We start from the raw sequence: 20423 nt of genomic DNA, 5'->3' as shown, positions 1-20423 counted from the left end.
TCCAGCTGGCCTGGCGGAGACCTGGAGTGCTGGAATATCCCAGTGCAGGCCCACATGTCCTTACCCAGTCACTGTTCTCAGAACAGGCCTGCTACCACCACTCAATCACCCAGGTTGTGCCTCAGAGGTCATATTTGGCTTCACTCATCTGGTTTGCACAAGGACTGCAAGATAGGGGTTGTAATCTTTGTATCAATCAGATTTCAGAGAAGGGAAGGGGTTTACCTAAGGGCACAGCTGGTAAGCAGCACATCTGAGGTATATCTGACTCCAAAGCCATGATTATGCAGAGATACTCCCTAGACCCCAGGTCCAGATCCTACACCTTGGGCTGCTGCTGCCGTTCCCTGATAGGTTACAGATGGCTGACTAGTGCTGCTGAGTCCCCATTGGAGGAAGAGCCTTAAGCCAATAATGATGCTTTGAATGGTGGAATCCAAACAATGTGGAGCCCTTTCTGCCACCTCCGAAGTTTTCACGAAAGTGGCCACTTACTCTCATAAAACTGGACCTATCCTAGCCCAGACCTAGACTCAGGAGAGCCTAGGCACAGAAGAGGGGCCCACCTCACAGTCTGACGGATGAAGGCAGATGGGGAGGCAAGGGTGGTCTGCACAGGCTCCGCTGGATCTGGAGGCTGGCACTCCTGCAGGCCACTTAACAGCAGTTCTGGGCCTGAAATCAAGTTCACCAAGCACTTTCACACAATGACCTGGTCCTCACAAATAGCTGAAGAAGGGTCAGTGGCTGGGCTGGGAACAAAACCCAGGGCTCCCAAGGCCACCATGCCTAGAGGCAGCCCAGGACCCACTTGCTGCTCAGGCCAGGGAGTTGAGGCTGGCAGGATAGAAAACAGCCATTTCCAGCGCTTGTGTCCTTTGTGCTGTCTCTCTGGGCAGGGTGAGTCTGTGGGAAGTGGCCTTTGAGGTTCTGATGACAGCTGCGCCACTGAGCCCTGAGACAAGTGTTCTTTTGTACTTCAGTTTTCCCGAGTACAATGTGACCTTATCACACTAGAGACTTGAGCCCTTTTTAAAGACCACGTGTCCTGAGAAATCAGCAGAGCTGGGGACCCTCAGGCTGCACAGCACTGCCCCAGGCTCTCAAGGTGGGAGCATAAAGGCTCTGAACCCTCAGGGACCCAGCCACATCCACAAAGTCAGGGCAGGGACCCAAGAGGGGCTACATGAAGCTTCTCTCCCTCCAACACACTCTCCTGGGTGTAGTAGCTAGAAGATAGCAAATAAGTCTTTATTTGTCAGCCCATCCTCATGCCACACCTGTGCAGTGGGCTGGCTTCCCTGAGCACCCGAGGCTGTGGGAAGTGGAAGTGGGGTAAGGCTCCCCACAAGCCTCCTCTGACCGCTGCTGCAGCCCCCAGCCCACCAGTTACGTCAGCAATGCCTGGCGCAGCATCTGCTTCTTCTGGGGTGTGAGGCGGGTGGGGAACTGGATTTCGAAGAAGATGAAGAGGTCCCCCTTCTTGGTGGGGTCCTCGGGCAATGGCATCCCCTCACCTGGCACCTTCTTGCAGTACTTAGGACTGAGAGAAGATGAAAGAAGAGAGCTGAGAGGGCACCCCAGAGCAGCATCTGGACAGAGCCCATGCCCGCCCTGCTCACATCACCTCAGGCATGGGGCAGTCGCTACAGCTTCCACCATGGGCAGTAGCTTTCTTCAGCCAGAACTGGGTGGGAGGAGAGGAGGCTGGCTTGTTCCAGATAGTTTGCTCCCTGAGAACCCATTTACACTGAGTTTCTGGGAGTATTTCGGGAATCTCATTTTAGTAATGGGAAACGAGTGAGTAGACCCTGGCTTGGTGGGGAGTGCTGGGCTGCTGAGCAAAGCTTCCCATGCAGAGGGCCCTCCTTGGAAAGGGCTCATTGGGGTTAACTCGGAACTCTAATGAGAGCTTTTGGAGGATGGAGGATGAAGGCAACAAGGATTGCCTAACACTGTGGGCCCCTAGCCCAGTGGTCGGCAAACTGCAGCTCACGAGCCACATGGGGCTCTTTGGCCCCTTGAGTGTGGCTCTTCCACAAAATACCGACTTCTGCGCATGGGCCATGAAGTTTCAATCGCACTGTACGTTCGCACCCGCACGTGGTATTTTGTGGAAGAGCCACACTCAAGGGGCCAAAGAGCCCCATGTGGCTCGTGAGCTGCAGTTTGCCGACCACTGCTAGCCTCTAAAGGGGCTTTGTGAACGTTAGAAAAAGGCACCCCGTTGGCCCGGAGAGGCAGAGTGGAGACTGGATTTTAGTCCTCTCTCGCCCCCTTGTGCTTAGTGCAACCTCAACAACTGCACTAGGCCAACCTGTCCGATGCTCCCCTCTAAGGCCCAAGCCAGCGCTTCTGCCTGTGGAGGCCCCAGCAGATGGACTCACTGGATGATGTCATTGATGGGGATGTTGAGCAGCCGGTCATCTAGGGTCTTCACCTCCACGGTGCAGCAGGTCAGAGCCTAGGGGGCATTAGGGCCAAAGGCAGGAGTAGGGAAGGACCCCATGGCCATTCTGTTCAGAAGGCACTTTATAATCCTCTTTAGTACCAGGCCCCAAGCTGAGCCTCAAGGAGATAAAGGGATATCCAAGAACTAACAGGTGAGTGAGCCAGACAATTACCTGCCCTCAAGGAGTTCGGTCTGGTAGGCAAGACTGATGTTGATATGTGTTATGATAGAGGGAAGTAGAGGGGTCGGTGGGAGCCAAGGAGAGCCACCCCCCAAAAGACCATTCTGGAGTGAACAAAAGGGCTACACTGTGCTGGTAGCAGTTGATGAGGGCTTTAAAGAGTGAGGAGGAGCTTACCAGTTAGACAAAGTGGGTAGATAGCACTTCAGGCAGAGGGGCCAGAATAAACAAGAGAATGAAGGTGTGAAAATGGACCAAATGGGCAGGAGCTCTAAGTGCCATGGTGGCTGGAGGGCAGGGGATGAGATCAGCAGAGGCCAGATTGTAGAGGGCCTCCAATGCCATGCAAAGATGTTTAGACAGGAGTGTGGCACGGTCAGATAAGGAAACTGCTGGTGGAGTCAGGAAGGCCACCAAAGAGACTGCTGCTCAGACCCAGATGCGGGGGATGAACAGAAGTGGACCAAGTGGAGAGGGACTTGGAGGTGGAATTGACCGGACTTAGTGACTGACTGCAGGTGGGTCGGGGAGGAGAAGCAAAGTCTAGGCTGGTGCCGTTTTTTGCTTGGGTTGTAAGGGTGTGGAGGGGACACTCATGCTCAGGAGTGAAGCTGGCCACAAAGATTCCCTGTGGCACTCACCACATTCTGAAGGCCTGCTTGCCTCAGGGCCTCCCTTAGGGCAGGAGGAGCTCACTCTGATCCACCCACCCCCGAATTTTCCACTTTAGCCACTCACCTTGCCCAAGGGGATGGAGTTTACAAAAATGAGGTTGTCATTCTCCCTGCGGAAGCGAGGGTGTAGCTTCTCCTTTACGATGAAGATGATGTCTGCTGGGATGATGTTGGGGCCCTGGGCAGAGGGGGCCAAGGGAGGACAGGACTAATTGGTGTGTGATCTTGGCCAAGTTATTGACTCTACTGGTCTCCAGGTCTTCATCAAAACAATGAGATCCAGCGGTTCTCAACCTGTGGGTCGCGACCCCTTTGGCAGTTGAACGACCCTTTCACAGGGGTCGCCTAAGACCATCCTGCATATCAGATATTTACATTACAATTCATAACAGTAGCAACATTAACAGTTATGAAGTAGCAATGAAAATAATTTTATGGTTGGGGGTCACAACATGAGGAACTGTATTTAAAGGGCCAGAAGGTTGAGAACCACTGGATTAGACCATTGTTCTTTTAAATTTTTTTAATTTTTATTTTTGTTAGTCCTCACTTGAGGATATTTTCCCATCGACTTTTAGAGAGAGTGGAAGGGAGGGGGAGAGACACATAGAGAGAAACATTGATGTGAGAGAGACACATCGATTTTGGTTGCCTCCCGCACATGCCCTGACCAGGGCCGGGGATCGAACCTTCAATCGAGGTACATGCCCTTGACCAGGACCCTTCAGTCCTGGCTGATGCTCTATCCACTGAACCAAACCGGCTAGGACTAGACCATTCTTGATGGGCCCTTACAGTTTGACTCCATAGCCTCTCCTCTGAGAAAATTTTCCCTGATGAATTTGTGCTCCCAACCCATTCTTTCTCCTCTACTGAGCATGCCCAAATAGATGCACTCAGCCGAAGGGAGACAGGCTTCCTTAGATGGTGGGTGGAACACCGAGCTGGGTGTTCTACAAAGCCTCTGTCCTGCCAAACTTCACCAAGTCACCAAAATTCTACTGAGGTCTCTTTTGCACCCTGAGACAGAAGAATCAGACCTGCCCCCACCCCCAAGAGCTCCAGTCTAGAGTGAATCCTCAGCATGTTCAACACTGATAAAGGGAACCTAAGGGCAGTGTTATAGTAATAAGTTTGAATTTATAGTGATAGGAAATAAAATTGTATTAGTGTGTGGTTTGGTATTATAAAGTTCATTCTAAAACTCCATCTTATATTGGAGGCATAACTTCATTTGTATTAGAAGTGAAACTTAACCTGTGTGTGTTAACACACACAGGTTAACACACAGGTTAACACACACAGGTTAAGTGTTAACACACACAGGTTAACACACAGGTTAACACACACAGGTTAACACACACAGGTTAAGTGTTAACACACACAGGTTAACACACAGGTTAACACACACAGGTTAAGTGTTAACACACACAGGTTAACACACAGGTTAACACACACAGGTTAAGTTCCACTTCTAATACAAAATGAAGTTATGCCTCCAATATAAGATGGAGTTTTAGAATGAACTTTATAATACCAAACCACACACTAATACAATTTTATTTCCTATCACTATAAATTCAAACTTATTACTATAACAGGCAGGAGCTCAGGGAGGTGCTGACCCAAGTGGGAAGGTTGCCCAGCGGGGAACATTAGAGTTGGGTCTAGAAGAGATTTTTTTGGAAGTAAATGTTTTATAGGTGAGAAAGGGAGCGAGAAGTATCAGCAGAGAAGTTAATCTCTCTCAGCTCTGAAGACACCATCCATTGCCTTGGACAATAATTTTATATTTTTATTTAAATAAGTATTTAAAATTATTAATAAGTGCTTTCTGAGTAGTTCCTATAGTTGGATTTTACTCAGAGAAACACTGAAGAAATTCAAGCACTAGAGTTAGGACTGGGTTCTCTTTTCAGCTCTTGTGCTCTTGCCTTGGGCAAGGGCCTCCCCTCTCTGGGCCCCAGTTTCCCACTCTGCAAAATGGAGAGAAGCCCTAAGCTGCCCACTCACAGAGGTGTTGTGAGGCTCTGTCCCATGGAAGGGACATTAGGGATCATCTCACCCACTCTGCAGACTGCTCTCCCTGCCAGACCAGGGTTCACAGGAGCAGAAAAAAGTATTGCCTCCTTGCCCCCCACCCTGTCTTCCCACCACCTGAGCCCAGGTAACTGCTCCTGGAACTGACCTTAATCAGCTTCCTTCCCTCTCACCTGGTCACCTTCCTTCTCAAAGGTGATCCGTGTGCCTTGCCTCCAACCAGGCTTCACATCAATTGTGAGGATCTTGTCCTTGATGGTAGAGGAATACCCATCCTCGTTCAGAACCTGCAGTGGGATGGTGGGAGGAGAATTGGTCAGGATTTCCCAAGGTGAAAGAAATGCCGAAGGATCTGCGCTGGAGCTCAATCCTCTAGCAATGGGGAGAACCTGCCTTGAGCCATTGCCACTCCCACCCCATTCCACCAGAACAGGAACTTAGGATTCCAGGATGGCGGGCATGTTATGGGGCCAGGACCTCAGATGCCAAGCAGTCACCATGAGTGGATCAAACCACTCCAGCCCTGGAAATCATGTGGCCCTGGCCACAAACAGATGCACAGTGAACATTTACTTAATTCCTCTCTCTCACCCCAGAGGATGACACAGCTCAACATATCTGAGCATCAGCTGAAGCATTCCCCTCTTATGTCACCCATCTATTCCCCAATCGCATGCCCAAATGGGTGCCATCTGTGGAAAGCATGACCACAACTGGCATCTACTCTGCTGGGCAAAGTTTGAGGGGACTTTGTTCCTGTGCTAGCACAGGGCTGGGCCAAGAATTCCTCAACCAGTCCCCTCAGGGACTGTCTCCCAGCCCACCCTTAATTCCCACACTGCTCTTTCTTACTCATGGATCATACCCCAGATGAAATCCTGAGGGTATGGTCTGGTAACATCCAGAGGGCAGAAGTCACAGTTTTAGCTCCTCCCTTTCAGAGCCCATGGGGATGTGGCTGAACTGAGAAGGGAAAGATCCTCTCCCAATGAGAAATGTTGCAGAGGGAATTCCTACACGAGGAAAGAACCAGGCCTCACTTGTCCCTTCCAAACTCCAGATTCTAGTATTCTGCAATCCTAGGTCTCTGAGTCTAAGATGGCAGAATTCCATCAGAGACCAACCTGAGGTCTCTAGAGTCAGGGTGACTGTTAGGGTTGGAGGGGACAGTTGATGGCTCCCTGTAGGAACAAGCCAAGTACTCACCCTGCGGGAGATCTTGATTTTCTTGGTGCAGCCAAAAAATAAGTCCTCCAGGGATAGGTAGAGGTCTCTTTCTATTGGGAGGTCCTGTTTCTTGACCCCTCGGCCCCGGAGCCCCCCAAAGTTCAAATCCACCTCTTGTCCTTCTGCATCAAAAAACTCTGCAGGAGGTGGGGAGAGGAGTAAGAGGAATTGTGTCTAGAGACTTGGGTTGATAGAACTTCCCCTACCCCTCCTCTTCAGTCCCCAAGGAAACTGGGTGCTGGTAATACCTAGCATCCGATTTCCATCTTGAAGACTCAGACTTGGACCAAGAAACTGTCCTCAATTGCAGATCCAATGATTGTCATCCCTTGTCACTCCCCATTGCTTCATCCCCCACTTTGGACACCCCCCCTTTCCTGACTTCCTTTCCCCACAACTGTGAGCAATGGACTATTATAGCCACTTAATAGTGAGGAAGCTAAGGTTTCAGAGAGATGAAGAGATTTGCCCAGGATTACAGAGCTCATAAGTGGCAGCACATGGATTTGAAACAGGCCATCTGAATCCACGTCTCTTGCTTTTCCCAGTCTTACATGGAGTTTATTATAAACTCAGGTTTCTTTGGCAGATAGGTGAAGGCAATGCACAGTGGGAGGGGTATATGAGATGAAGGGGCAGTAGGCTGTAGCCCACTTATCATAGTAACATGGAAAAGAGGTAGGTGTTGGGGGGGGGGGCCTCAAGTGGGAAAAAAGGAGACATATGTAAAACTTTAGACAATAAATAATTTTTTTTAAAAAAAAGAAAAGAGGTAGAGAGAACTTTTGAAATGCAGAAAGGCTATGGTATAGCCAGGAAGAAGGGGCTGGGCGAGCCAGGCAGTGAAAATCTACTCTCCTGAGCTGCAGAACTGGAGCCTGGAAGACAGGTTTGAAGGTTAACTCCTTGCAAGGTGATTCTGAGCCTCAGAAATCAACTCTTTGTCCGTCTCTCTGAGACCTGGGACCTGTGATCATCCACCCATCCATCCATGGAGTCATCTGACTTACACACACACCTATGCAATGAAAGCTTACGTAGCCGTAGAAATGAATAAAGTAAATCTGTATATAATTTATAATAAGACAAGTGAAAAAAAACTGTGTGTACAATGTGGGCCCACTTTCTTAATAAAATAAAAGGTTTATGTAAAAATAAAACTATGCTCAGAAATGCATAGACAATCTCTGGAATAATACATAAAATGTTAACTGTGAGTGGCTGCTTCTGGGAAAGGACTGGAAGGCTGTAATTTATTCTTCAATAAATTATTTCTTTACCATGGTACATATATATGTAAAAGGGAAAAAAACTACTCGAAGAAAAGCACCTTTACAGCTATGTCCAAGGCAAGGGGATAGGCAGAACCTCTTACCACTAAAGGGGTTGTTTCCTCCGAAGAACTCATGGAAAACCTTTTCAGCGTTGCCATGGAAGACATAACCAGTTGCCCAAGGGGTCTCGGACCCAAACTCCAGAGGAATCCCGCCCTTCAGACCCTCTTCTCCGAACTTGTCATAGATGCTTCTCTTCACAGCTGTGGATATATGCCACTTTGAGAAGGAGGCAGAGTCTTGGGGGCTAAGATAGCTAGAAGGCTGAGAAGGAGGAGGATATGGGGAAGAACATAGGATGAAAGCACCCATATTTCTAGTTAGGGGTTTAATTTCGTTGTGGTGGATCTGGGTATGCCCTCCTCCAGAGAAGAGATGGGAAAGACTATGTTTTGCTGAGGAGGGGTGGGGATTGGAGTAGAAACAGGGAGACTAAGGGTCAGGCTATCCCTCTGGGATTTAGTTTAATCCATCATAACTGCTATCTCATCTGTACAGTAAAAATAATCCTAGAACCTCGACATTTCAGAATCTAATAATTCTAGAGCTCCCAAATTCTAGAGTTTTGAAACCCTAGGGTCTAAATTCCTGAAAACTCCGGGCTGGAAAAACCTTAGTGATCTGTCCATTCTCCTGCACAATATCCCTGAGTACAGTCTCCAGGACAAGTGCTTGGGAAACCCATGTGGGCAATGCCCCAGGCAGGGGTGGGAAATCACTTCCTCCACTCTTCTGGTTTCCATAGGAGAAAAATGTCCTAATTACTGGCCTCTCTCTGCCCTTTTTTTAAAAAAAACATATATATATATATATATTTTTTTTTACTGATTTCAGAGAGGAAGGGAGAGGGAGAGAGAGAGAGAGAGAGAGAGAGAGAGAAGCATCAATGATGAGAGAGAAACCTACTGGGGATTGAGCCTGCAACCTAGACGTATGTCCTGACTGGGAATTGAACCATGACCTCCTAGTTCATAGGCTGATGCTCAACCACTGAGCCATGCCAGCTGGGCGCGCTCTGCCCTTTTATGCTGTACTCAGGGAAATGGAGACGTAGCTACTTAGTAAATCTGGGAAGGATAACCTGGGCCTCAGCCTTGGCCTCCTTCCCTTGGCAGCAAGCATCGAGCTCTCTCCATCCCTGTAAGGGACAGTCGGGTGTGGGGGATGTGGGGAGTCCTGCCCCACCTCTTGCTCTGATCAGACCGGGTGAGCTCATCAGCTTGATCTGGGGGTTCTCCATGCCACCTCCTCCACCTTAGCTTGTGTCTCCTGAGAAAAGCAATTCTTCATTCTTTTCTTTCTTAGTTTATTTAGATCCTGCTTACTGTATGCCGAGGCTCCTCAGAAAGCCCAACATTCAGAAACTTAAGGAATGATCTTAATGGCGAGGTGGGGCAGAGGAGATGTCCTGGAGTCACTCCTCCAGGCTCAGCCCCAGTCACTCACGGTCGCTCAGCACGTCGTAGGCCTCCGCTATTTGCTTGAATATCACCACTGAGGCTGGCTCCGTGGACTTCAGTGGGTGGTTCTTCAGGGCAAGTTTCCGGTACCTAGAGGAGGGAGGGTTAGAACAAGTCCTAGCAGACCTGGTTCAGAGCTGGCTCAGCTTTCTACTGCCTGGGGGCCTCTTAGAGCTTTGGTGTGCCCAGCTGTAAATCAGGGCTGCGGTGGCCAGGGAAGTACACTGTTCAGACCCCCTTGAAGAGAACCCAGTGTAGGGAGCACAGCTGACTGACAGCCCAGCGGCTGTCCCTACCCAGGGTCTTTGTGCTGATCCTATACCCGCCCCCCACAACCCCAGCTGCTCCCAGCCAATGGATAAAGATGCTGGGGATATTAGTGATGGCCCAACTCTGAAGGACACAGGGCCCCTCATCACACAACCTCTGCTGCTTGAGGCCTCCTCATCAGCCTGGCTGAGGTTTTCTGCAGCCTTCCTTCCCCAAACCTTCCTGCCCTCTCTCCTTCCACAGGTGTCAAATCTACACAGTCCTGCTCCCCCTTCACCCCAAGTGTTTCCCCAATACATTTTTTACACCTCTAATCCTGTCTTGGTGTCTGAACGGACACACAGACCTCTTGGGACGAGTAGATAAAATAAGGTGTCAAAGGGCCTGGTACAGAGCTGCACTCTACGCAGGTCAGGTGCTTTCACTGTCTCCAGTTGCTGTTGCCTATAATCTGAGACGGCTCCGAAGTATAGGCAACAGTAACTCTTACTGAGCTGGGTTTGCTGTCCTGGGACCCTATCTCTTCATCCATGAAGGTCCTGGCTCAGCCCTTGGAGGCCGTGCAGAGAATCTGCTCTGTCTACCTCGAGAGACTTAAAGATAATTGTCACGACCCTTCTGAGACTTCTAAAGCAGCCCTTCTCCATGACAGAGGTTGCAGTCAGTTCTGAGGAGATTTGCAAGTAAATTCTATCAGTAAGAGTAAAGAGATTTGAGAAGAGTTCAGTTTTTCATGTAAATGTGAGTGGCTTTAAAATGATCTCCACAGTAGTATCACCTACTCTCATTCACCTGCTTTCCTGAGTGGGAGACCGGGTGGAGTCACAGTGCCGCTGTAGCAACCTACAGTGAATGAGTGACACTGAAAACGTTCACTGGTGACTGATTATGAATCATTGTTATATAAGTTTAAATTGGGGGGTGGTGGCAAAATCTAGGTACTCCTATGGGAGAGTGTGTTATACATGTGACTCATCCCTTAAGAGCTGTTGCAGGGGAGAAGGTTTAAGCGCCGTTGTTTGAAACATATGCAGTTCTTTTAATCACTAAATACATGGTTTCAGATGCAAATGATTGTGGGCATATTCATGTTCATTATCTCATATAATCCCATTTAATAGCATGACAACCCTCCTCCCCTTCTTAGGGAGAGATGGGAGAACTGAGGCTCAGAGAGGTTAAGTAATTTGCCCATGTCACACAGCTAGCAAGTAGGAGAACCTGGACTCAGACCTAAATCTTTCCAATGCTTAAGTTGGGCTCATCGTTCTGGATTCCAACTGCCCTCCCTCCGCATGATATGTCCCTAGACGGGCCCCAAAGGCCAGTGAGCTGCTCCGAACAGTGGGTGACATGACACACTGTCCTGAATTGTTCTTTGTTTCACGAGTTTGTGTCTTGTTTCTGCAGCCATACTGTAGCCTCTCTCCACTTACGTCACTTAGATGCCTAATGGACCTGGCCCACCGTAGGCAACGATAGCAGGCCTGGTGTCTGAGTGCGGGCTCTGCTGTTTCCTAGGCATGTGACCTTGGGATAATAATGGCACCTGCCTCCCAGGGTTGTAGGATGATTAAGTGAAATAATGATGGAAGGTTCTCAGAACAGCACCTGTACAATTCAATAAATGTAGTAGTATCACTACCCAACCTTAATTGATCGAATTATCCTAGATTCCTTCCTTTTTTTTACCTTCTAATTAGCCAAGTAATTGTCAAGTCCATTCTCTCCCCTCTGGACAGCCCCCTGCCCTACTTCACGCTTCAGCTTTTGCCTTATCATTACATCCTCTGAAGGGGTCTCTCTCCTTCCAGTATAAGCTTCCACAGCACCCTGCACTTCCCCTTTTGTAACACTCATCACACTTGTGACTTATTCAACATCTGTATTCACCCACAAAATTAAGCTGCATCTCTGAGTCATGCTTATATCTCCTAACTCATTAAGTAGTTGCTCAATAATTATTTGTCCAAGTTTTTTGTTTTTTTTTCAGAAAAATGTGCTAACTCCTGTCCTAGACTTTCTTAGAAATAGACCATAACGCCCCCAAACTTGATGCAGTTTATTCAACAGTAAAACCCATGTGACAGCCAAAGTAAAACTTGTAACACATCCTTCTGGCCAGATCACTCTTCTGTTCTCAATCCTTTAGTTCTCCATAATATTCAGAATAAAATTCAAATGTCTCCTTTGTCCCCATTTCATAGTTAGGAAAACCAGGGCACCTAAGAGGGGAAGACAGGGCATGGAGGGTAAAGGATGATGGACTGGGAACCCTGACGCAGCCCAAAGCCAGGCTATAAGTGTGCAAGGAGCACGAGAAGAAACAAGGTTTACTTCGCTTGCCCAAAGCTGTGCAGGAAATATCTATTTGGAAGAGAAGATGGGGCCTGCCCCATCATATAACCCAGCTCCTGTCCCAACTTACGCCTTCTTGATCTGGGCATCCTCTGCATTGCGAGTGACATGGAGTATAGCGTAATAATCCTGGCCCATGGCTGGCTGGCCCGCAGTCCTCAATAGCCCTGACTCTAGCCGGGCTGTTAGTCTGCATTCCTTGGTTGCTCCTGGCAACCGCACAGGTGCACTCTGGGAGTTATAGTCCTTCCTGCCTAAGCAAACCACCTTCCCAGCTCTGTCTTATGGAAGAGTGAATGAAAGAACTGAGAGAATTGGGGCTGATTCTGTGACCCTGATAAAGATCACTCAACTCAGAAACCCGAGGGTTAAGAAAGTAACAATGAGTTTTAATTTAAAATTTCTCATAACAAATGCATTTTGCTATTTTTTAAAATAAATTTTTATTTTAGAAAAGTTTTAGATTTTCAGACAAGCTGTGAAGATAGTAGAGTTCTCAAATACCCCACACTCAGTTCCCCCATTATTACATCTTACAAGTTCTTTGTACATTTGTCACAAATAATAACCAATTTTGACATGTCATTTATATCAGAAGTTCATTCTTTATTCAGATTTCCTAGTTTTTAACTTAATGTCTTCTTGCTGTTCCAAGATCCCATCTAGGATCCCGCATTACATTTAGTTGTCATGTCTCCTTAGGCTCCTCTTGACCACAACTATTTCTCAAACTTTCTTTGTTTTTAATGACTTTGACAATTTAAGGAGTACTGGTTATTTTGGAATGTCTCTCAATTAGGATTTGATGTTTTGTTTGTTTTTTATGATTAGACTGGGGGTTGTGGGTTTTGGAAGGAAGACCAGAGTGCCATTCTCATCACATCAGATCAAAGGTATTCCCACCAATATGACTTATCACTGGTGATGCTGATCTTGATCACCTGCTGAGGTAGTGTTTGCCAGGTTTTTCCACTGTAAAGTCACTTCGTTTCCCCCTTTCTGGGTTGTACGTTTTGGTGGGAAGTCACTTTGAGGCCCACCCCTAAAGAGTGGGACGTTCTGCCCTAACCGGTCTGGCTCAGTGGATAGAGCGTCGGCCTGCGGACTCAAGGGTCCTGGGTTCGATTCTGGTCAAGGGCATGTGCCTTGGTTGCAGGCACATCCCCAGTAGGGAGTGTGCAGGAGGCAGCTGATCGATGTTTCTCTCTCATCGATGTTTCTAACTCTCTGTCCCTCTCCCTTCCTCTCTTAAAAGATCAATATATTTTTTTAAAAAAAGAGTGGGACGTTCTGCTTCATCTCCTTGAGGGCAGCAGTGCACTCACAAACCAGAAAGAGAAAGAAGGGGGTAGGGGAGAGTGATAAAGTAAACAATAAAAAGTTAAATACTGGGAGATCTGGGTGATTAGAATCCTTTGTACTATTCTTGCAACTTATTTGTAAGTTTGAAATTATTTCAAAATATAAATTAAATTAGAAAAAAAAATAAAATATATCCACATTGTTTAAAATAAACCTTTACTTTGCAAGGCTATTGTGAGGACTGTGCTTGGTACGGAGTCCTTGCTCCATAGCTGATGCCATTGTCAGCTTGAGAAACAGAGGCACTTCTCACAATAAGTCACAAGGGGGCATCTGAAAACCAAGAAACAAGGTCTAGCAGAGCTTCACTGGGCCTGCAGTGCTGCGGATGGGGGTTGTGCACCCTTCCTTACCCAGAATGCACTACTTAATCCAAAAGAAAAAGTAAGCTTTGTCTGTTACAAACGGGATCAGTCCATTCACAGTGGACAAGGCTTGGGTGTGGATTTCACAGCAGCTCTCAAGGTCGCTGCATCCATCACAACCAGGATATCCACTTTGGAGACCTATGGAAAGGGGGTTATGAATGTGACAGCAATGGAGAAGAGTGAGTCCAAGAATGGGAACTCAGACACACTGGCCATGTGATGAACTCAAGCCATAATCCTGTTTTGTTTTCTTTCTTTTTTGAGAGAGAGAGAGAGAGAGAGAGAGAGAGGAAGGAAGGAAGGAAGGAAGGAAGGAAGGAAGGAAGGAAGGAAGGAAGGAAGGAAGGAATGAATGAATATCAATTTGTTGTTCCACTTATTTGTGTATTCATTTGTTGATTCTAGCGTGTACCCTGACCAGAGATTGAACCTGGTGTGTCAGGACAATGCTCTAACCAGCTGAGCCAGACCAGCCAGGGCTCATCCTGGCTTCTTAATCTGACTTCTCAGAGGTCCCCTTGGACTTCCTAGGAATCCATGTTTCTCAGCTCTGGAATATGTCTCTTCGATCACCTGAACCTATCACAAATCACTTCTTCAGTGAAATAGCTCTAGTCCCAGGTCTCGTGGCCACATGCTTAGGTGGAAGGAGCACAGGCCTTGGAGACAGACTGAGCAAGGTCCGAATCAAGGCTCTGGTACTTAATGTTGAGCCTCAATTTCCTTATCTGTAAAACAGGAATATCTTCCTTTTTAACTGTGTTGTAAGGATTAAATATACACAGATAGAACCTAGAACAGAGTAGATTACTAGTAGATACTCAATGAATGACAATATTTTATTTTCACAATTTTGTTTAGGCATTAGCAACAGGTAGAAAAAATGGCATTTAAAGTTAAGATAAACTGTTCAAGTTCCTGCTCTCTATGACCCCTGGCAAATCACTTCATCTCTCTGAGTCTCACTACTGGTATGTCACAAGGTAGCAAAAGACTACATGAGAACACGCCTTTAAGAACTCTGTAAACCAGACTGTTAACCTGAGCCAGGAATTACCCTCTTCCCTTAAATAAATTCCAGAGCTCAGCTACATGGCTCAGCTCAAGTGTTGCAAGTTCCAAACTTTTTCTTTAATAATTTCTAAAATGTAAATGATATGGCTTTCATGTTCTGGAAATTGTTAAAAAGAATGAAGGTCTAAATGTAAAAGAACTAAGATACTAAGTGAAAATAAGCCACAGAACACAGAATGATTCCATTTTTATGTTTAGAGAAAAAAAGAAGTAACCATGTCACACTTTTGCTTAAAAACCCCTTCATGACTCCCCACTGCCAGCCAAGTGAAGTTCAAGCTCCCCATCTGGCATTCAAGCTCCTTCACTATTCGGGCCCTGCCAGCCTCTCCAACCTCATCTCCTACAGACCAGCCTGGCCATCCTATGAGCCCTGGGTTCCATCTCTGACTAAAGTGCCCTATACTATCTTTTTCTCTAGATCTCAAACTTCAGCATGCTTCAGAATCATGGAAGGCTTGTTAAAATAGACTGTAGGCCCTACCCATAGAATTTCTGATTTAGGTCTGAGGTGGGCTCAAGAATTTCTATTTCTAATTCCCTGGTGATACTAAGAAGCTGTTCTAGGGACCACTTTCACAGCCACTGCCTTTACAATGTTTTGATTCAACTTCATCACCTGTATATAGGCTGACAGACCATGTCGGTTTGCTGGGACTGAAAGCCACAGGTAGCCGAAAACCCCTCAGTACAAGGAAAACTGGGATGGTAGTCATCCTACCTGTACAAAAGGCTTTCCCAGCATGCTGCCTATGGGATCTTTACTGCTCATGTTAACTGTCCTCCTCTAAGACCAGGCCAACAGGAAGTGCCTGAGAAAGGAGTTCCATCAGCCTGACTGACTTTCTGCTGGAATAAGAACATTTAACAAAGTTTTCAAATTCTGACTCCTCCAAACATACTCTCTTTATTCCCTTCAGAGAACAGGCTTTGGTCCCCTGGTCCTGTAAACATTTAACACAACAGATGTGTGATCAAACTGTGAGCAATCCATAACCTCCCCTGTGTTGCTGCAGTGAGTTTATAGAAGGAGAAGTCGGGCAAATGCAGTGTGCACATGTGAGCTTCTTACTCAGTTCACATTAGTCTTGTGTGGAACAGTAGTTCCACGTGGCCAATGTAGCTGACTCTCTGTGACTTCCGAAGGGTGCCCGCGACAACAAAGAGCACGGTCCCCGGGAAGGACTGATGATGTTTCTGCTCATTGTTGGTCATGGGCAATCGTTTTCATTAACTAGGACTCCTCCTTCACAGGAATCACAGGTCAGAGAGCTGATAGCGCCGCACGAGACCATCTCGACAGCATGTGTAGATCTGCTTCTCCCATGTGGCTACCTGGAATACAAGAGTTCACAGTTCACAGTAAGCCTGGAATTCTTCCATTTCAAACAGATAGAGCCTTGTCATTCACCCTCACTAGTACAAGGGAGTCTGAGAAGCTTTATTTACTCCAAAGACAAGAAAATAATGACATCTATATGTATTTTTAAAATGGCTAGCCATCGTCAAGAGCACTATGACTAGAGACAGTAATTACCCAACTGGAGAGCAAACCCATTAGTGTTGTGCCTGTTAGAAAGTCTATACCTGGGAGGAGATAGATGGTCCATAACGGCCCTGGGTACCCCTGAGCCTTACAGAATTATACACAAGGAAGTTCTCAATATGTGTCTTTTTTTCTGAGGAGAATTTCATAGACTTCTCAAAAAAGTCTGAGACTCAAAGAAGGTTAAGAGCCACTAAATCAGTGAAAATAGCATTAATTCAGAAGTTAGCTGAGTCTCAGGTTTGCTTATGCATAGCTGCACAACCATGGGCAACTTTCTCAACTCCTCTGGGCCCCAATTTCCTTATTTGTAAACTGAAAATGATATATTAATTCACAACATAGAACACAATGCAAAAACTTTTAGAAGTAAAGTGGATCTATGTGCATCTGTCTGGAAAGAGCTCCAAGATGATAAGTAAAAAAACAAAACAAAACAAGTGTCCTGGCCGGTTTGGCTCAGTGGATAGAGTGTTGGCCTGCGGACTGAAGGGTCCTGGTTCAATTATGGTCAAGGGCACATGCCCAGTGTGGGACGTGCAGGAGGCAGCCAATCAATGATTCTCTATCATCATTATGTTTCTCTCTCTCTCTCCCTCTCCCTTCCTCTCTGAAGTCAATAAAAAAATATTTTAAAAATAAAATAAAAACAAATAAACAAAAAGTCATAAGGCAATACTTATAAGATGATCCCAGTTATGTACAAACTAAGATAAACCTGTATTATTTATATAAATACATAAGCACAAAAAACAGTCTTGAAAGATACGTGCCAAACTGTCAATGCCAATAACTTCTGGAAAGAAGAGCTGAACTAGCTCAACCAGTGTGGCTCAGTGGTTGAGTGTCAACCTATGAACCAGATCGTCAGAGTTTGATTCCCAGTCAGGGCACATACCCAGGTTGCCAGCTGGATCCCCAGTTTGGGGCGTGCAGTAGGCAGCTGATCAATGATTCTCTCTTATCATTGATGTTTCTCTCTCTCTCTCTCTCTCTCCCCCTCTCTTCTCTCTGAAATCAATAAAAACATGTTTTTTAAAAAACAAGAACTAAACTAAAAAAATCTTAGAGGAGACTTTTTTCCTAGCCATGTATTAATTACATAATTTTTTTAAAATTGTATGAAAAAGTAGGAGTAATAATACCTATATTCAAGGAATGAAAACACTTAATCAATGAGATAATACATGTAAAACATCCTGCACAATGACTGGTCAATCAGTATTATTTCCCCTTTTATTTTTCTCTTTCCATTCTAATCAAATCAAACAATCAGCCTTGAACTTTAAATACTAATATCTAATATTTATAGAGTATTTTAAAATATATTTATTGATTTCTGAGAGGAAGGGAGAGGGAGCGAGAGATAGAAAGATCAGTGATGGGAAAGAATCATTGATTGGCTGACTGCTGCACACCCGCTACTGGGGTCAATCCTGCAACCCAGGCATGTGCCCTGACTGGGAATCGAACTGTTACCTCTTGGTTCATAGGTCGATGCTCAACCACTGAGCCACTGGGCTATATAGTATTTTAAATTTATAAGGAGCTTTCATATGCATTATTCCAGTATTATCCTCATTTTACAGATGAACTGATAGACTGGGGAGGTGAAGTGATTTTTCAAGTTTCTAGATTTAGTAAGTGATGAAGTAATTTCTGACTCAAAATTCTGATTTCTTTCTATCCCATCCCTAAGTATTTCATCACCCATAAAAATCACAAAGTAACTGGATTCAGTCCCCTCCAAAGCTCTAGATCCCAGGTGAGAACCATCAAGTCTTGGTCTCCAGTCAGGCCTGTACCTTGTACACAGGGTCACAGTCAGCCCCAGTGAGCTCAATGACATAGTCTAAGTCTTGCTGGACAATGAAACAGCTTCCATCACCTAAAAGACAGAAAGAAAATTTAGAAAACTGAAGAGAAATCTGCATACAAAGAAGTTTTTAAAAACCTCAATATTTTAATTTATTTCTGTACGTCAGTAACCTAAGGAAGATTGTCCTAAGACCTAGAAAGGCAAACAGGTCTCATCATGTAGACCAACTGTGAGGACCTACAGGGGCTGCCGAGATGCGAGGCTACCGAGGATCTGAAGGTCAAGTGCCTTCTGCGGGAAGAAGGTTTGTCTTTGATGAGCAATACCTGCTAAGGGCACAGAGCAAGCAACTACAGATGTAGGTATCTGTATGAAAACTTATCCTAAGCAATAACTTTTAACAGGAAAGTTATCTACATAAATGTTTTTCTAAAAAAAAAAAAAAAAATCTATGCCCCACAAATTATTCTTCAATCTATAATCTTGACCATATATATTAGGCAAAGGAAAAAAGTTATACCAAGAAAATAAATGTATATCTAATTTTTAAGCTTTTCCTCAGAAGAGCATAGATAAATGAAACTTGGGGTTTTAAACTGATAATTAAGGTGATTTATTGGTCTTACTTGATATAAAAGTAGTAATACATGCTCATTAAAGAAAACTTTTAAAATAAAGAAACAGAGAAGTAAAAAAGTCACCTATAATCTATCAAAGATAATTACTGTTAACTTTTTTGCATAAAAGAATATCTTTTTTTAAAATATATTTTTATTGATTCCAGAGAGGGAGAGGAAGAGAGAGATAGAAACATCAGTGATGAAAGGGAATCATTGATTGGCTGCCTCCTGCACGCCCCACACTGGGGATAGAGCCTGCAACCCTGCATGTGCCCTTGGCTGGAATCGAACCTGGGACCCTTCAGTCCTCAGGCCGAGGCTCTATCCACTGAGCCAAACCAGCTAGGGCATAAAAGAATATCTTTTACATAAAGTTTTTTCTGTATTAAGACTATGACTTTGTATAGAACACTTGAAAATAATCAAAAGATAATATTTAAACTTTTCAGAAATCTGAAAAACTGCTTTCCAAAATTATGTTAATAAATTTTAGTTTAATTATTCTGTTCATCAATCTATATACTCCAACCAGCAACATACAGGAGGACCTTATCCTTCCTTCAATCTCCCCCCACTACACAGCCAGGTGGTTCAGCTGGTTGGGAGTATTGTCTCACCCACCAAAAGATTGCTGGTTCAGTACCCAGTTGGGGTGAGTAAGGGAGGCAACCAATTGATGTTTCTCTCATCAATGTTTCTAAAACGATCTCTCGCTCATGCTCTCCCTAAAAACAAACAAACAAATAAATAAATCAACATATCCTTGGGTATTAAAAATAATCCTCCCCACCAAATCCTTATCTTTTAGAGATACGCATAGAAATACTGACATGAAATAATACATCTGTGATATATTTCAAAACATGACACAAGATTGGTCATAAATTGTTAATAGTTGAAGCTGGACAACGGTTCATTATGCTATTCTTCTCTCTACCTCCGTACATATCTGGCAATTTCCATAATAAAAAGTTTTAAAAGTTATTTAATCTGGCAATTTCAATCTCCTCTCTAGTGAATCAGAGTTCCAAAGTAGCTCAGAGATCATCTATTTCCGACTTCTAAACCAAGTACAGAATTCCTTCCTCAGCACCTTGCAGGGCAGCCACCAGCCTATGCTTGTCCATCTCCTGGTTAGTGGTGCTCATGACATCAATTCCCACTTCTTTCTTATGAAATAGAATGCTTTTGTTTATATTGAACTGAAATGTGGCTCCTGATAACTTTCTTTCTTTAAAAATAAAAGTTTTTGCCGAAACCGGTTTGGCTCAGTGGATAGAGCTTCGGCCTGCAGACTGAAGGGTCCCAGGTTCGATTCCGGTCAGGGGCATGTACCTGGATTGCGGGCACATCCCCAGTGGGAGATGTGCAGGAGGCAGCTAATCGATGTTTCTCTCTCATCGATGTTTCTAGCTCTCTATCTCTCTCCCTTCCTCTCTGTAAAAAATCAATAAAATATATTTTAAAAAAAATAAATAAAAGTTTTTATTGATTTTTTAGAGAGAGAGAAAGGGGGAGAGAGAGAAACATCAATGTGAGAGAGATACATTGATGGTGGCCTCCTGCACACACCCCCACCAGGGATCAAACCCACAACCTGGGTATGTGCCCTGACTGGGAATCGAACCGGTGACCTTT

General features: G+C 45.3%; 2 protein-coding genes across 4 annotated transcripts in view; both read right to left on the bottom strand.

Moving 5' to 3' along the window:
* Positions 1-1207: 1207 nt before the first annotated feature.
* DNAJB13 (DnaJ heat shock protein family (Hsp40) member B13) lies at positions 1208-12172 on the bottom strand. 2 transcript variants are annotated; one of them, XM_070425604.1, is made up of 8 exons: positions 12067-12172; positions 9355-9458; positions 7950-8111; positions 6554-6711; positions 5521-5634; positions 3372-3485; positions 2388-2464; positions 1208-1543 (listed from the first exon to the last, which is right to left on the bottom strand). In XM_070425604.1, the coding sequence occupies exons 1-8, from the start codon at positions 12132-12134 to the stop codon at positions 1390-1392; spliced, it is 951 nt and encodes a 316-aa protein (XP_070281705.1). In that variant the 5' UTR covers positions 12135-12172; the 3' UTR covers positions 1208-1389. The 2 variants fall into 2 exon arrangements, with proteins under 2 accessions (XP_070281705.1, XP_070281706.1); XM_070425605.1 differs by lacking the exon at positions 1208-1543 and adding an exon at positions 1628-1687.
* Positions 12173-14544: 2372 nt separating this feature from the next.
* Positions 14545-20423, bottom strand: part of PAAF1 (proteasomal ATPase associated factor 1) — a 29287-nt gene continuing 23408 nt past the window's right edge. For both annotated transcript variants that reach the window (XM_070425601.1, XM_070425603.1), the window contains exons 11-12: positions 18152-18234; positions 14545-16135 (exon numbers count right to left, since the gene is read on the bottom strand). In XM_070425601.1, the coding sequence (XP_070281702.1) occupies positions 16058-16135; positions 18152-18234 (161 nt within the window). In that variant the 3' untranslated portion in view covers positions 14545-16057. The remainder of the gene's footprint in view (positions 16136-18151; positions 18235-20423) is intronic.

The sequence above is a fragment of the Myotis yumanensis genome, unplaced genomic scaffold (genome assembly GCF_028538775.1).
Source record: "Myotis yumanensis isolate MYYU_CA2020_CCGP unplaced genomic scaffold, mMyoYum1.0.hap1 SCAF_10, whole genome shotgun sequence".
In the NCBI taxonomy this organism is placed as follows: Eukaryota; Metazoa; Chordata; class Mammalia; order Chiroptera; family Vespertilionidae; genus Myotis; species Myotis yumanensis.
Note: the sequence above shows the minus strand (reverse complement) of the source record. Positions and strands in the feature narration are given on the sequence as shown.

Excerpts from the sequence above, each read along its gene's own strand:
- DNAJB13 (XM_070425604.1), bottom strand. The coding sequence starts at position 12,134 with ATGGGCCAGGATTATTACGCTATACTCCATGTCACTCGCAATGCAGAG. Across the intron at positions 3,486-5,520 it reads TTGAGAAGGAAGGTGACCAG|GGCCCCAACATCATCCCAGC; the intron begins GTGAGAGGGAAG and ends CCCTCTGCCCAG. Across the intron at positions 1,544-2,387 it reads CCCATCAATGACATCATCCA|TCCTAAGTACTGCAAGAAGG; the intron begins GTGAGTCCATCT and ends ATCTTCTCTCAG.